Genomic DNA, 16,950 nt, shown 5'->3' on the forward strand with positions numbered 1-16,950 from the left:
TTGGTTTGGTTCTAGCTAATGTGCATTCAAAGGATGAATATTCCCTAATGTAAACCCTTTTATCATTGGAGGATCAAGTCACTGCAATGATATTTACTAGAATAAAAGTACCCATCATTAAGCCTCCCAGATCTGGACATTTAAAGAGTCCAGTCAGAAAAGGAAGGGAAAAGTGTGGTTGGGAGGGTGAAAGCTGGAGTGTTCACGCACTCTCAGCGCAGGAAATGATTTTCCGTATTCGTGTGCTAGAGCTTATCCTGTATCCTCTGGGGGGTCAAGATTGTGTGATGGGCAAGCTAACGCCCTTGATGTTCTGTATGTGAATATGCGCACGCACGCACACACACACACACACACACACACACACACACACACACACCACACACACAGAATGACGTGCTTATGAGGGTGGTTGTGAAAATCCTGTAGGATTGGTTTTGTGCTGAGGTCTTGGGATTATATATTATTTATATTGTATAAGTTAAGTTCATGTGCAATAATGTTAGTGAGGCACCAGCATGGTAAAAAGAGAATATAGCCAAATAAATATTGCACATAACAAAAATTTTAAAAAAATCTTATAGTCAGTGGCTTTCTGAGATGATTATGGCAAGGATAAATAACATTATGGACATTAAGGCTGGGAGCTGTATGAAATTACTCATTTTCTTTTTTCAATCCAAATTGTCTCTTGGATCAGATTTCTTATAGAAAAGATGCGCAGGACACCCACATGTATAGTGCGGAGCCTGACAGACCGGACATCAAGATGGCAACGCAGATCTCCAAGATCGTAAGCAATGTAATCTCTCTTCCTTGTCTTGAGTAGAACTGATTTCTTATTTTTGTGGGAGAGAAAGGATGGCTTTGGTAGTCGCATGGTTAATTTAATTAGTAAAATTAATCTGAGTTAAGACATTACAATTTTTTTTAATTTTAATTTTTTTTAGGGCCGCATCTGTGGCATATGGAAGCTCGCGGGCTAGGGGTCGAATCGGAGCTGTAGGTGCTGACCTGTGGCACAGCCACAGCAAGGCCAGATCTGAGCTGCATCCGCGACCTACACTGCAGCAGCCAGTAATGCTGAGCCTTAACCCAGCGAGTGGAGCCAGGGCTCGAACATGGGTCCTCACGGATACTAGTCAGGTTTGTTAGTGCTGAGCCACATTGAGAGCTCCACATTGCGATATTTTTTATCTGAAGTATCCATTTGACTAGTAAATTATTTGGCTATGTGCAGAAACTGCCCAAACTTGACTATGGCTCATGTTGTCATGCTTTTAAAGAAATGGATACTATTTAGGCTTAAGATAATACTCAAATGTCTCCTGCTGAGAGTCAAGTTTGTTATTCATCTGGTCCCATGTTATCTCTCACCTTGTCCTGAAGAACTTTCCCGGGTCTTGTTTCCATCCTGTTGCTGTTAATTGTGTAGATTCTCTTTGGTCAGCATTTACCGATACACATTTCCTATACATCAAGACTGTTTCTCTCTTCCATAAGATATCCTTCTTGGTTAATATCATTTTACTTAAATACACCTTCTATCCTGGTTAAAAACAATGACTTAACTTGAACAAAAAATTTGAGTAACTTAGGTTATACTCACCATAAAAATCACTAACTCTTTATTAATTTCAACTGCACATTAACCCAACAGGGTTTGATCAGTTCCTAAGACTAAACAAAGCCATAAACAGAATTTCTGTTTGTTTTTTTTTATTTTTATTTTTATTTTTTGTCTCTTAGGGCTGCACCTGTAGCATATGGAGATTCCCAGCTGTAGCCGCTGACCTATACCACAGCCACAACAACTCGGGATTCGAGCCTTGTCTTGGACCTACACCACAGCTCATGGCAACGGCGGATCCTTAACCCGCTGAGTGAGGCCAGGGATCCAACCTGCATCCTCATGGATGCTAGTCGGGTTGGTTAACCACTGAGCCATGATGAGAACGCCCATAAACAGATTTTCTGTCTGCAGAAAGCAGGGTCTCAATTATCTAGGAGTTTTTCCTAAACATAAACAGTGATGATGATGATCGGATTCAAAGACTCAAGCTTAGTTAATTATTTTATGATAAAAAAGTTGTTTTTTATAGAATCACGTTCTTCTTCGTAGTCAGCATTTTGGTATTTGGTGAGTTGTGAGGAATATTCTTTTATGGACCAAGAGTCTATTATATTTTATTTTGGCTGTTTTCAATGTAATTTTTCATTGGAAAGTAGAAATACTTAACATTCTTGTGTTTATTCATTTTAGGCTGAATACAAGAAAGGCCAAGGAGTAATGAATAAAGAGCCTGCTGTAATTGGAAGACCAGATTTTGAACATGCTGTGGAAGCTTCTAAACTTTCTAGTCAAGTAAGAATCTAGTGATGATTCCACAGTGATTTTATTCAGAGATTTGGTTTCTAGGAGCACTGGAAAATATTTTATTTTAGATAATATCTTTAATTGCAAGAATATGCAAAGATAATGTTTCTGTAACCATGTCAGATAGGATTACGGTAATTGTAGATTTCAGTAAGGGATAAAATAAGTCCAATTTTAAGCATGAAACTAAATTTTCTTTTCTCCTGGATCAAATCCTACCTTTTTCAGTGAGTTCAACCATGTTGTCACATTTCCTAGGATTTCTATAATTTAGTAATAGTCATATCAATTAGATTAGACTAGATCAATAATTGAATTTCCGTCTATACACACATATACACGATTTTAACTTGATAAGAAAAATAGCAATTTTCTCAAATTTTAAGTACTTTGATGACAAAGTGAAGCAGTAATGTAAATGAAGAAAACATTGAATTAATACAAAGGATCTGAAAGAAGTGTGAAGACATGCCATATTTTTGGCTGAACGTCTTAATATACAAAAATTTCAATTCTCCCCAAATTAATATACAAATGTCATGCAATTTCAATTAGAACCCAATAGGTTTTGTTTTTTTTTTAAGTATGGATGACTGGTCTTAGAGTTTGAATAGAAAGGAAATACCTGAGAATATCCTTTAAAAGTATGAAAAGTGGAGACCAGTAAAAGAGAACTTAAGCTGTGAGTTACCATAACACAGTATAAAACCACTGAAATTAAATCAATATGGGATTGGTATAGTAAGAGATAGAATAATCGGTGGGATAGAATAGGGAATCCTAAAATAGGTTCTAATGTGTATAAGAATTTAACATGTGATAAAAGGGTTGATTCAAGTCAGTGGGAAAAAGTCGAGCTAGTTAATAAATAGTGCTGACATAACTGGCTTTCCATCAGGGTAAAAATAAAATTGGACCCGAGTCTTAAACCATCTGCAAAATGAATTCCAGATGGATTAAAGATGCGAATGTAAACAAAAAATAATTTTAAAATCTTAAAAGAAAATGTAGGAGACTACATATACCACATAGGGATATCAGAGCTGTTCTTAAACAAACTGGGAGATCCAGAAGCCGTGAAAGAATAGACATGCTTGACTATGTAAAAATTAATGACTCTTTTAATGGAAAAAGATCACATTTGCAAAGTCAACAATCATGATAACAAATGGTACATTTTATGCATGAGTAGGGTTTTCAACTCTGAAAAATATCCGTTCTTCAAGCTGCAAAAGTCTTAATTGGATTACATTCCAAAATGGAGAGATGTAAATGAGGGAAATTAGAAGATCTAACTGTAGAACGTAAAATGCCATCTGAACAAATGAAAAAAACGTCCTGTATTCCTCACTGGGGAAGGCCGGAGAAGGGCCGGGACCCCAGGCTCTTCTCAGTCCAAGTAACTCCAAGTTGAAGAGCAGGGGATGTTGGCGCCCACCTGGCAACTCTGCCGGTATCGCATTTCAGCCTTTTCTGGGGGCACAGAGTTCCCATCGGTTGAATAGGAGAAGCAGCAGATTCTAGAAAAGCAGTACAGCTTGGTTGAGTAATTAAGAAAACGGGCTGTGGCGCCAGACTGCCCGAGTCTAGCCCAGGCTCTGCCGCAGGCTTGTTGAGTGACTTTGGACCGATGGCTTAACTTCTCCCTCTCTACCTGCAGTTTCCTGATCTGTGGGATAGCAGCAGTACTGCTTCTTAGGGTTGTTGTGAGGATTAAATGACTTACTGTGAGTGACTTAAAACACTGCCTGGCCCATAGAGACAATCTATATCATTTCCCAGGAATAATTTTACAGCTGTTCAGAGTAATTTCTTGCTCTGCATTTTTTTTCCCCCTCACAAATTCATGCACAAAATGAAGCAGAAATAGTTGACACTGACCCTTGGATTCTAGTCTTAAATTCATTCCTTCTCCATCTTGTTTGAGACTCCTTAGAAGAAAGTTTTAGTATTTGAGCTTTTATTTTCACATTTCGGATGCCACCACCCCAAATCCTACCATTTGCTTCTACCTGGGTTTTTTGGCAGACTTAAAGAAAAGAAATCTCAAATCATTCACAACTGAATGGTCAGATACCTAAGCAGATTATAATTAGTTATATCTGTCATCTTTGTCTTTTCATGACATTTTGCTCATCTCAGGGTGTATAAACTCATTGGAAAGGGGAAAAACCGGGCAGATGAATATATAGGACTTCTGGAATGGACTCAGTATATTCGTTTGTGTTTTCATGTGTATTGACTTGGTATATTCATTTGTGTTTTCATGTGTATTGACTAGAAACAAAGGCAGAAAGATCATGTATTCTCTTGCTCCCAAGCTCGTGACAGATTATGAACTCAGAAGCACACAAAAGCAATGAGTGTGTAGAGGGAGAATGAATTAGACTGGGACACAGGAGGCAGAAGGCAGGATGCAGGATGCAGGAAGGAAAGAGCAAAATAGCACCAGATTATTAGGGAGAAGGTGATGACGAGGCAGGGCCCATGGTGTGGAGAGAGAGGACACGTCTGATGAAAAGATGAGAAAGAGAAGGGGAAGGGGGCAGAATTCTCCCATTTTACTTGTAAGTTGATCTCTGTGGGATGGAACCTGGGAAAGGTAATGGAGACATGAGACCCTTGCTATGTTCACTTGTACGATAGTTTTACTCCCAGAATTGTAAGGTTTCCTTTTTGAAAATCTAGGAGGCACCCAAAGTTATGGTCAAGTAATTAAAAGAACATCAGTAAAAAAAATCAAAGTGAAACCTCATGTGCCAAGGTAAAGAGATGGGTGTGTTTACAAGTATCTCAAATATTAGGGCAGTAACTGTTGAATTTTCTTTAAAAAATTCTTCTAAGGGTGGTTATTTTGTTCAATATAGTCATATGTCCTCTTAATTTATTAATTGAAATCTGTCTCTGTGATGAATGGAATTTTTTCAGTTTTATAATATCAAAGAAAAGTTTGTGCTTATAGTAATTAGTGGTTGTTCTAAAATTGTATTTGATGTATTGCTAAGAATGGGTTTTAAACCTAAACATTACGTGTTAGATTGCCTTTAAAATTGAATGCTAAGTATTGTCCTTAAATTGTCCTTAAATTGAAGGGATATTAATTGATTTAGAGATTCTCCTGTTCTCCCTTCTCAACAAATGCTCTCGACTCCAACCTCCTTACACACACCTTGTGGCTTAAACACCACGTCCTTGACTTGATTTAAATTATATTGCTCTGTTCTCCTTTAGTGTTCTGAACACAATGTAATATGTCTAATATGTGAACACATATATAATTGTATATGTGTGTCTCTGAAATACCTACTTTGCTTGCACTCTGTAGGCTCTGTGGGGACAGGGTTTAATGGCATTAATGGTGCAGATTAGGCTTTCGACAAACACAGAGACCGATTATTAAATTTCTTTAGATCATTCACAAGTGGTGCAAAGTTGGTGAGCTCTTCTTTTGTTATGAAAATAAGGGCAGGGTATGTTTTATGTAAGATTCAAACGTAAAGATATTGATTTTATGGTAAATTACACAGTCAGAAGGGGAGCGATGGGACCTATTTAAACCTTTTGGCTCTTTTCTTAGTTCATTTATGTGCAGACCTTATAGCAAGATAAGAAACAGTTTGGTGTTAGTGTCTGGTAAGTGTGTTTTTTTAAGTAATTCAGATACTTTACTTTGTGGTAATTAATGCGGGAAACTTGAGTTTTTGTTCTTTAGATGTCTTTTGAATCAGATCACACCGAGTTCTGAAGGTTCGAATAAGATGAATTTCACAACACTTTGCTTATTTTTAACTCATTATAAGTATGGGAATGACATATATACCTTAAATAATTAATCTCATGTTATGGAAATAACCTGGAAAAATTAGATGGCATTTTAAAATTCAAATTTTAAGATGTATAGTCCAATGCCTAATTGTTGTAGGACTCTTTAAGAATAAAGCTCTCATAAAAATCTGTTACACAGCTATAGCAGAATTTGGAGACACCATGGAAGTTACCTGATCCTGCTTTTCAATGAAAGAATCCCTTCTCAGTGTGATCCATCCACATATCCATGCAGACAAAACAGTTATTGAAACAGATATTACAAGCTAGACACTATGCTTGGGACTAGATTTTTCAGGGGTGAATAGGACAGATAGAGTCCATGCCATCACCAAGCTTTCAGTCCAACGGGGAAGGGCAATGCCAGAGACGGTTCTGCAGGTACAGCGGTGTGGGGTGGGGTGACCCGGTAAATGTGGGGTGCCTCAGAAATATGTCAGCGGTAACTATTCTCATTTGGGAGGTCAGAGGAGGCTTTCAGAAAGATGTTCTAGGAGCTGCAGGATGTGTAGAAATTATTCAAGTGAACCTCGGGAGGAGCTTGGGGGCAGTAATTAGAGCAGGAAAGCAGAAGATAGTTCTCCTGTTGGCCAGCTCAGCTCATAGAAAACTTCCACTATAAGCAGCATAAATCTCATTGGCTACACATTCTACCTAGAAATACTAACTTTGCCTTTTGTAGTAGAACACATACTATTTTTCTATTTTTGTAAATATTTGAAGACAGTCACCACCTGATCCCCAAATGTCTTCAGTATAGCACTCTTCAGCACAGTAAGTAATGCAGAGTGTGCATTAAATAAATAATTCTTTTTTTTTTTGTCTTTTTGTCTTTTCTAGGGCCACTCCTGCAGCATATGGAAGGTCCCAGGCTAGGGGTCTAATCGGAGCTGTAGCCGCCGGCCGACGCCAGGGATCCAAGCCGCATCTGCAACCTACACCACAGCTCACGGCAACGCTGGATCCTTAACCCACTGAGCAAGGGCAGGGATCCAACCCACAACCTCATGGTTCCTTGTTGGATTCATTAACCGCTGCGCCACGACGGGAACTCCTAGATAAATAATTCTTCAATGATGAATGAATGAATAAAGGTCTGGCAGAAACTGTGTGGTATAGATGTAGTATATTATTTTACATCTATTATTTTTCATTTCCTTTGACTTTTTTTTTCCTTCTGAATAGGATGTTATTCAAACCAATTTAATAATGACTATGGGGGTTATGTGTTGGGGGAAAAGATTTGGGAAAATAGTTCCAGGACCTTTCTCAGGGTGTGACTCACTTTGAGTCCTGAAAGAGAGTTGGTTGTTTATCATTTTCATCATCATTAATTTATATATTTCTCGTTAAGTGCCAGAGCCATTCAAAGCACTGGGTCAGGCACTAAGGATACAAAAATGAATAAAAATCTATTTCTTGCTCACTGTCTAGTGGGAGAGCAGATATTACATAGATAATTCAAATATGTGCAAAACTTAGAAAATAATCTTGTATTTTCCTGGAAAATGCACCTCTGATAATTGGTTAATGTTACTAAAATGTTGTCTCGTAATACATCAGGTGAAAAAAAATGCAGGGTTTTGTTGGTATTGAACTATTTAAATCTAATCAATTAATCCAGCTGAGCAGTACTGGCTTGCATCAAGTTTTCTTTCAGTTATTCATATTCTTCCATCTCAAGGATCACGAGTCTCTTAGCTATGTTATGAGTTATTTATATCAGTGGCAAAAATCGTTTATACGATCCCTGAGCACAGAGAGTCCATCATACCGCCTCTGTACCCCTTGAAGTTCTCAGCACAGTTACACTAGGAGCAGATGCAACGAACAGGGAGCTATTACTTGGAAATTAATCTGACTCATTCTCATGTTATTAAACCTGACATTTGCTCTTTCTGAGTAAATGGAGTAAATAAATGTATATTTCTGAAAAACAATCAATCCCCATTGTAATGATTCCTTCCTTCCTCTGCTCGTTAAGCATGGAACCTGCGTTGCTTCCTCCTATGAGTTCCAACCGAGGCTGGGAACGCAGGGTGACCCGGACACACTCCAGCAGGCCTGGAGTTACTCAGTCTGGTCCAGTTGCATGCGTAAAATCATTTCTTATTGGATGGACTTCGCATGAAGACCCAGATCCCTGACGTAGCTGTGAGCTTCGGGGGGACCTGGCCGTTCCAAGCTCTCCAAGCTCTCCTTTCATTTCCACCTTCCGGCCAGCCCTGTGTTCTTAAGTCCCTTGGACATCCTGAGCGTGTCCCTCTCTGACCTTCCATGTGCTGTTCCCCCCGGGAGCACCCCTCACTCGCTCATCCCTTCCTTCCCCTTTTATCTCACAAACACACCACCTTCAACCTCAAATAGCACTGTTTCACTTGCCCGGACTCGAAGAGGGGCTGCCACAAAACACGGGCTCCAGTGGCCTCAGTGCCCTTCTCTGTCTCTGTTCTGGAGTTGGTCTCTATGCTTAACTGTCATCAGTGACAACTGGATGTGATCGAGTTGGTGTTTGACTGGCATGTCCCTCATGCTTAATTCCAGAATGGGCACTTAGTGGGCACATGTATACAAACACACTCATGTGTGCATACGTACATGCATATATATATAATGTACTGCAATGTATGTGTGGAAACCTTTTCTCTTAGGTGTAGTAAAATGAAAAAATCAGTTAAAGGCAGAATCACAAATCATACATACCTTACTTACCATTGTAACACAAAACACATACATGTGCATTTATTCACCGCATTTTTGATGTAGTAACAAATCTTTTTCTTTGCAAATGAGTTATCTTTAGCTTGAAATTTGGTGGTGTTTTTGCAGATTCATTCTCACAGTGCATTTTCTATGATTTGTATTTTGGACGACATTTTGCTTAAAAACTGCTAATCTGTCCAAGTTCTAGAACATTCTAGATTACTTGCATTCCTCCCCACCCTCTACACCCCCAAGCAAACTTCTTGAGGGTTGTCTTGACAACTCTTAATTAGATCACAATTTGTTTTTAGGGAATTACTAATCATCAAATCTTTCATAGGAATTTGTGGTTTTCATGGAAATAATAACTTTTTACAGTAGATTTGTCAAGTGTTCACAATATTAAATCATGAGATCATAAGTACAACCAGCATAAACAGGGTTTGGGACAAAGTCATTTGGTACTTGGCAGGCTTACAACAGTTCTAACAGTAGCAGAAGTGCTGGACATACCTTTTTTTTTTTTTTTTGATAGGCAAGAAATAGATTTATTAAGATAGGACGCTTATGAGAGATGCAAGTGGACAGGCAAGAAGGCTCTGCCCCCAGGATTCAATGGACGACAGTTTTTTTCACCGCAGGAGAACCTGGGCATACTTCTAAATCATGTTTAAGTGTGATTCAGTCAGATTTGCTTCCTGACTCCAGGCCTGCTGGAGCATGTCTGAGTTATACCAACATTCCCAGCCTCAGGTAGCAGCTCATCCTACTTCATCCTAGGAACCCAACACAGACTCAATGTTTAATGCCTAGAGGAAGGAAGAATGTGGATTGATTATTGTTTTTCAGAAATATTAATTTACTCAGAAAGAGTAAACACCAGATTAAATAATAGATGAGAACGCACCAGGTTAATTTCCAACTAACACTTCCTTCTATGGCGTTGCCCCTGGGTTCAGTGTAACTGTGCTGGGAACCAGAGGGGGTACAAAGGCAGTGAGTACATGGGCTGTCTGTGCGCAAATGGTGCCATTTAGTTGATCCATAACTAGAAAACTCATGGCGCCTGAGCTTGGGAACTCTGAATAACTGAAAGAAAACTTGATGCAAGCCCCTGTTGCATAGCAGCATCAGTGGATTAGATGGAAAGAGATGCCAGCAGAGAATGTGTCCCATGCTGTGGCATCAGGCAGAGTGTTTTCCTCAGTAGGTGCCCAGTGTTGGTGAGTCTGGTTGAGTCTGGTTGCAAGGAGGTGCAGAGAGTCTGCTGTCATCGTCAAGTCCAAACCCTAAATTTAGGGACTAAAAGCCAGAAGAGACAGAAACACAGATTAAAATATGGTGAAAAGTGCCGTAGCAGAGGAGGGGTGAAGGTATAAAGGGAGTGGAATTGTGTGCTTAGCAGGAGGACCAGGTAGGGAGGATCTTTGCTTTCCTCCAGCTGCTGTGGAAAGTAGTGAAGGAGATGGAAATTTATTCCTTGAGTGATGTGGTCCTTGATTTCAAGACAAAATAAGTTTTTTTAAAAAATCAATGTTTTTCTTGTTTTAGAGAGGCCTCGCCAATGAATTAGAATAAATGAAGTTTTGCTTGAATTTATAAGGCAATCCGAGTATCAAAAATGCAAACTATTACATTTAGAATGAAGAACCAATGAGGTTCTACTGTGCAGCACGGGGAACTGTGTCCATTTCTTGGGACAGAACATGATGGAAGATAATTTGAGAAAAGAATGTTCTATCACTGGGTCACTATGACTGGGTCACTATGGTGTACGGCAGAAATTGATACGATACTGTAAATCTGCTATAATTTTTTAAAAAGTTATTCTTAGGAAATGGGACCACAGCAGAAAACGTTGCCTATGAGCCATTTTGAAATATTTTCCACATGTCTCCCCACCAGGGGTTTTACCAACTCCCTCCCGTAGGTACCTGTCCTGCATCCCTGAGGGGGAGACTATTACCCAGTCCACACTCAGTTTAAAGGAGATAAATGAGCCATGCCCACATTGCCTTTTTTGGTAAAGGTTTCTATAAGGCAGGATCTTAGGATGTATGAGTAAAGGTGCATTCTGAATATTGTAAGAAAACAAAATACTGTAATACAGAATCGCGACATAATCAAAATATTACAAGATGACCAAACAGCTTACTTTTGCTTTTAAGGTCTATGCATCCTTTCCTGGCTCTGGGTATCAAAAAAGATGTGAAATGGTACTGGCAATTTTTTATTTTTGTAAAGAACTTGTATCTGTGTTCCAATTAGTTATCATAACGTACACTCACATGTTTATGTATCATGGAGAAAATACAGTTCAAGCAGGTATGTTGATAGTCCTTTTTTTTTTTTTTTTGAAGACTACTTGAAAAAAAATCCACAGTGAATATTGGAGATGATTCTGCCACTGAATACAACTGTAGTGTTAAAGCAGAGAAATAAAAACTGACCCTAAATAGATCCCAGGATGTTTTGAAAAATATGATCCCTAACAATGAATTTTTGAACACATGGGAAATGATGAGAAAAGCGATGGTATGACCATTTGAAGTAATTCTCTTAGGAAAATTCATACTCAAATTCTGAGATTTAGGACCTGTTTTCTGAATGCGGTAGATAGTAAGACATTTGTGGTCTCAATTACTAATCGATCATAGATTAAAGGATGCAGAAATAGAAACTGACATTTAAAAATCCTGAGGTTTTAGTATATAATTCTTGTTAATAGGATTTGAGTTCATGCCTAATTGCATTTATGATCCATGTTCAAGTAGAGGTGTTTTTTAATTAAAAAAACCCTTTATGCCTAAATTAAGCTTTATATGGAGAAATTTAAACTTTGTCATCAAACTTTTGTTTTTAAGATGATTTTTAGCTGATGTAATTAAAAATCAGGAGTTCCTTTGTGGCGCAGCAGGTTAAGGATCTGGTGTTGTCACTGCAGTGGTTTAGGCCACTGCTGTGACACAGGTTTGACCCCTGGCCCAAAAACATCCACATGCTGAGGGTGAGGCCAAAAAAGAAATCAAATGTATTATTTGGACAGTTTAAAGAAAAACGTACGATTTGATTTATTCTGTTTTTTTGTTTTTTTCTGTTTTTTTTTTTCTTTAATGGCAGGTTAAATACAAAGAAAAATTTGATAATGAAATGAAGGATAAGAAACATCATTATAATCCTCTTGAAAGTGCTTCTTTTAGGCAAAGTCAGCTGGCCACTGCCCTGGCGAGTAATGTAAGTTACTTTCTGCCTCATGACTTATAAATCACAGAAAATTGTTTTAGTATATTTTGATTCCTGTTTTCTCAAACTTGGCTATGTGGTAATTGTGATACTTAAGATTATGTAATTTCCAAATAATTTTAGCTGAATTTCTTATGTATATTCTGTGAAATAGTACATCATAAGATTTATTTTAATTTTGCATTTAAAAAATAAAGTTTCAATTTATAAGAAAAGGTGCCTTAATTTTTATTAGAATTAGGAAGAATATAAAAATAGAAACATGGAAAAAATTGATTACTTTGCTGTACTTGAGTGATGTATAAGTACCTTTTTAAATACTAAGATTATTGTTCAACTGTTGCTTAGAGCATTCAAGCCTTTCAACTCCTGACATATCCTTGGGACTTAGTATATTTTACTTTCACTGATGTTTAGAAGGTATTCTTATTTGTGTTCATTAGCCAACTTTTGTTACCAGCAAATGAAATGGGTGTTTCTGTTTTTTAGAGCCTTCAAGGAATATCATGGTTTATTTTTCCTGTTTGATTTTTTTTTTTTTTCCTGTGTACAAATGTAAAGCAAATAGAGTTGGAATATACTTAAAGAAACCTAGAGCATAGTACTGAAAGCTTAAGATTTAGAATCAGATTGCCTGGGTTTGAATCTTGCTCCACCACTTAATACTTTCATCTTTCCGTGCCTCAGTTTTCTCATCTGTAAGATGGGGATACTTAAAAGTGTTTACCAACTAGGGTTGTGGAGTTTAAATACTTAATACGTACGGAGTGTTTAAACAGAAAACTGTTTGACACACTGTAAGTGCCTGATGTTTTCTATTACTAATAGTTTATTATTATTATTACTAATGTCATTATATTTCCAAAGCAATTGATAAAAAAAAAAGTAGTCACAGGATGAAAACCACCAAAAGCCCTCAAATTACAAGACATAATTGAAAGATGGTGGTAATTTCTAAAGATTAGAGTTTCTGTTTTCTTTATTTTTTGAAAGCAGAATTAAAGTTACTTGATTCTGTTAATATCACGCTTTCTGAAACATAAACAATAAAAGGAGTTTGCAAAGTATTTTCAAGTCCTTGCAAAGAATGCTTTTCTTTTACTCATTCAGTAGTAAATGAGCACCATCTAGTGGCTACTTGTAAACTCACCTGTCAATTTTCCACTAAATCCTACTTTGCTGTGTTAAAAATAGTAACGACCATGATGCAAGAGCATAATATTTTCGTCTCCTAGATGGTATTTTGTTCCATGTTATTTTCATAGGTGAAGTACAAGAAAGACGTTGAAAATATGCATGATCCAGTTTCAGGTCTCCCAAACTTGTTCTTAGACCATGCTTTGAAAGCCAGCAAAATGCTCAGCGGAGTAAGTGGTTGTTTGTGGGCCACTGTATATGCGACCTTGTGGAGCTAGTGTCTGCCGTGCTGGGGGCACACCTGCTTCCGTAGGCGAGCCTGCCATCGCTCCTCCCTCAGGAACTAACTCAATGAAAAGTCGCGGTTGCCTGCTCACAACCCCCTGCAGTCGCTTTACAAGGGGTTCTTGCTGGCTCTTACTAGCTCTTGAATACAGACTTTCTGGTTGAACAACTACACTTCCAAGGGTTTCTGTGAGCATCCTTTCCTTCTCCTTTGTCCGGAGTGGACTGAAACCACTTGATCACGGTCAGGCTCTTAAGTCAGGGGTCTTTACTCATGCAGGCCCAAGGAGAGTGTCTGGTATTTGGTAGGTCTCAGTTGCATAAGAGTTTTCTTAGTTGAAATGTCTTTTCTATTAAAAATAAATTTCGGAGGTGTTTGCATTGACTCTGTACCTTGAGTTTTATGAAGGTTTCCCTGCTTTCTTGAGTGCAACTAGGAGGGGGTGATTTCCTCCTGTCTTAATGAAAACATTTGTGTCCACTGCCAAGTGGTGCATTCCATCAGGACTCACCTCCTGGATGCTGTTTACAACACGGAGTGCATACATGGGCCCTGACGTCACTGGCTCCCAGTACTGTTGACCCAGCTCACCTGTGTCTCTCTTTCCTGCTTGTCAGAAGGTTCCATGGTGGTGATGAACTGGAATTTGACCTCAAGAGCCTATCTTAATAATGACTTACTCCTTACTCAAAAATCATCCCAATCTATTGTTTATCTGTTTTGGGTCAGGCACAGATTTGATGGCAAAGTATGTTAGCAAAGAATGTGAAAAAGTGAAAACAGTTGTCCTCAGACGTGCCCACAGTCATGGATGAGAAAAGTCTGTAGTCAAAACCTTGGTTCCCAAACTGTTAAATCATGAGATAATGGCTTCAGTGCAGGATTAAGAGTGCCTACGCTTTGGCTTCGATAGATTGAAACTTCTGTTCATTATTTTGCAGTCCTCCTTTCTTCTTGAAATGTAACCCGTGTTTAAATACTTCGCACAGGGATTTCAAATTAATTAATTTTTCTCACTGGTCTTTTGAGGAAATGCAGTCCGTTATTCTTTCCCATCTATTGAGTAGGGGCGAGAGTTGGGGGACTGTCAGGCGCAGAATTAGAGTCAGTCCCTGGACCCTTAATTCATGCTGTCCTGCCATTTCAATGCTCATTCCTCTTCCTCTGCACACACGCCTGTGTTCCTTGGCTGGCTCTGTTTCAGTTACACGTTTTCCACCATGAATCATTGGTATGCTTCTAAAAATCGATATGTTTCTGTGCTCCGAGCCAATGGTTTCTTCATGTTCAGTCCTTGCCATTCCAGTTTGATCATTGGAGTAGCGTTTGACCTCGACCCTTCTTCGTCTCTATTTGGGTTAAATTTCTTTAGGACATGAGGATTCATGTGTAAATAATCCAATAACAATGTCATGGTGGTAATTAAAAGTTTTGATAGCTAGAAAAATGCAGGCCACTCATAGGCAATATTTCTTTTCAGAAATGTTGACCTTTCTTTTACAATAATGGTGGGAAACAGTGATTTAATATTAATTGAGTTTATTAGCTCTTCAACAGAGAAAACCCAGCAAAGTCATATATTACACTTGTTTTAAATACCATTTATAAAGTTTAAACCTTCATTTAGGTGGTGCTTTTGCTCAGATTAGAGACTTTTTTTCCCTCATAGAAAAATTGTGACTGAGCGGTTACTTCATGGAAGAGAGAGTTTTAAGACTTAAAGGTGTTACTCTGAAGAATCTACTTATTAAAGTTGCATGATATTATACTGGCTCAATTTATTGTGCATTAGAATTGCCTTCTTTTAAATTTAAATGTAAAGAGAATTGAAATTTTGTTGATTTATAAAGGCTCCTTAATTTTATTAAAAGATTGAGTAAGATAATGCTTAATCAGATATTCTACCAGAATTAGTTGTCAGTTTGTTATAAATGGCTGTTTTTTAAAGACCTCTAAATGTCTCATAATTTAAGAAATTTTAGCATACAGAGTAAAATTAGTGCCTTGTGAATTTCTACAGCCATACTGATTAAAATTTTGAAGGAACATTTTCCCCTGGAAAATAGAGCTCTATTAGCATTCAGTTTCTTTTATAACTTTGCATAAATTAGAAATATATATTTTGTGCTGCTCTGTCTATCTTCCACTAGGAGGCAACAGAGACTATTATATAAGAAAAAATAAATGTCGCTAAGCCTGCAGATATTAGTTTATTTTTTTAAAATAGGGTGTTTTTGTTTTAAAATAGGAGTTTCTGAAATTCTTTTGCAACTACCATAGACGACTGTGTGGAGGACACAAAAAAATGTATTTTTTTAACCCTTTCTCAGTATATACCTATTATTCTAGATGCAAATAATCCTAGGCTTTCTGAGTTCTGGATTTTAACTGAGTAATGGAATGTATCCTAACTTGTTACATTCAATTCATAATTGTTTTGCAAATATGCATTATAAAATACTTTCTAATCAAATTACACATTCTCCAAGGATATTGTTATCATTGAGACGATTGATTGATTGATTGATTAGTAGAGAATCCCAACCCTAGAACTTGTTCTCTTCAGTTACGATGCGTGCGTACGTTGTGAACATTTTCATGAATTTCCTGGGGTTGCTCTTCTCCCTTAATGTATTCTGGTTAGAGTTTTGGGAAGCACACCATTGCTGTGTCCCCATGGAGAGCCGTTTTCATGTGGTGGCCACGTGGACCTTGCATCCTTCTCATCCCCAGGCCCTGACATGGGGTCTTCTTCCTGTTCCACTCCCAGATCACTGGAGCATCGCAAAGACCCAGCTGTTCCACATCTTCTCTGCTCCCTTTCTAATGCTGCCTCCCTCTCCCTTCACTCTACACAAAATTGCCATTCTCACTGAAATCCTCACTGTCTAAGGAGCGACCAGCTTTAGCTTAAGTCTCTGTAGATGCGAGGTCTTTGAGAGTTACCATTGACCTCTAAAAGTCTTTTCCAAATAGGGGAGAATAACCAGATGCCCAATCTCTAGTGATAAAAGCAGTTTTAATCTTTTTGCTGCCTGTTGTATTAAGAGTCCTGCACTTGCTAAAGTTGGCATCCTTGTCCATTCTGGTCTCTTCCAAATCCACCTTTTTATCAATGTGTCTAAATAATGTCTTAACCCAATTTCTTCACCTTAAAAATTCAACTGACCATATCCCAGTCCCTCAGTTTCTCTTCCAGACACCTCCTACCCTCTCCTTTGAGCGAACATTCACCTTTTAGGAATCCGTCACCCTCTCATTTTCCTTATGACCCCCAATTTTTCTCATGGATGAGCCATTGTATACGACTTTTTTGCTTTCCTGCTGCAGCTTTCCTTTCCCCTGTTCTTTCTTCTTTCTTCCGCCGTCTCTTCTTGTA

At 38.2% G+C, this 16,950-nt stretch overlaps 1 protein-coding gene across 7 annotated transcripts in view; it reads left to right on the forward strand.

Annotated features, from left to right (window-relative positions):
* NEBL (nebulette) overlaps positions 1-16,950 on the forward strand; it is a 356,282-nt gene that overhangs the window by 265,989 nt on the left and 73,343 nt on the right. For 3 of the 7 annotated variants that reach the window (XM_047755114.1, XM_047755112.1, XM_047755116.1), the window contains exons 6-9: positions 701-802; positions 2,264-2,365; positions 12,026-12,139; positions 13,414-13,515. The exons of 2 other annotated variants lie outside the window; for them this stretch is intronic. In XM_047755114.1, the coding sequence (XP_047611070.1) occupies positions 701-802; positions 2,264-2,365; positions 12,026-12,139; positions 13,414-13,515 (420 nt within the window). The remainder of the gene's footprint in view (positions 1-700; positions 803-2,263; positions 2,366-12,025; positions 12,140-13,413; positions 13,516-16,950) is intronic. 2 more of the 7 variants (XM_047755113.1, XM_047755115.1) reach the window with 2 other exon arrangements.

The sequence above is a fragment of the Phacochoerus africanus genome, chromosome 12 (assembly GCF_016906955.1).
Source record: "Phacochoerus africanus isolate WHEZ1 chromosome 12, ROS_Pafr_v1, whole genome shotgun sequence".
Lineage (NCBI taxonomy): Eukaryota > Metazoa > Chordata > Mammalia > Artiodactyla > Suidae > Phacochoerus > Phacochoerus africanus.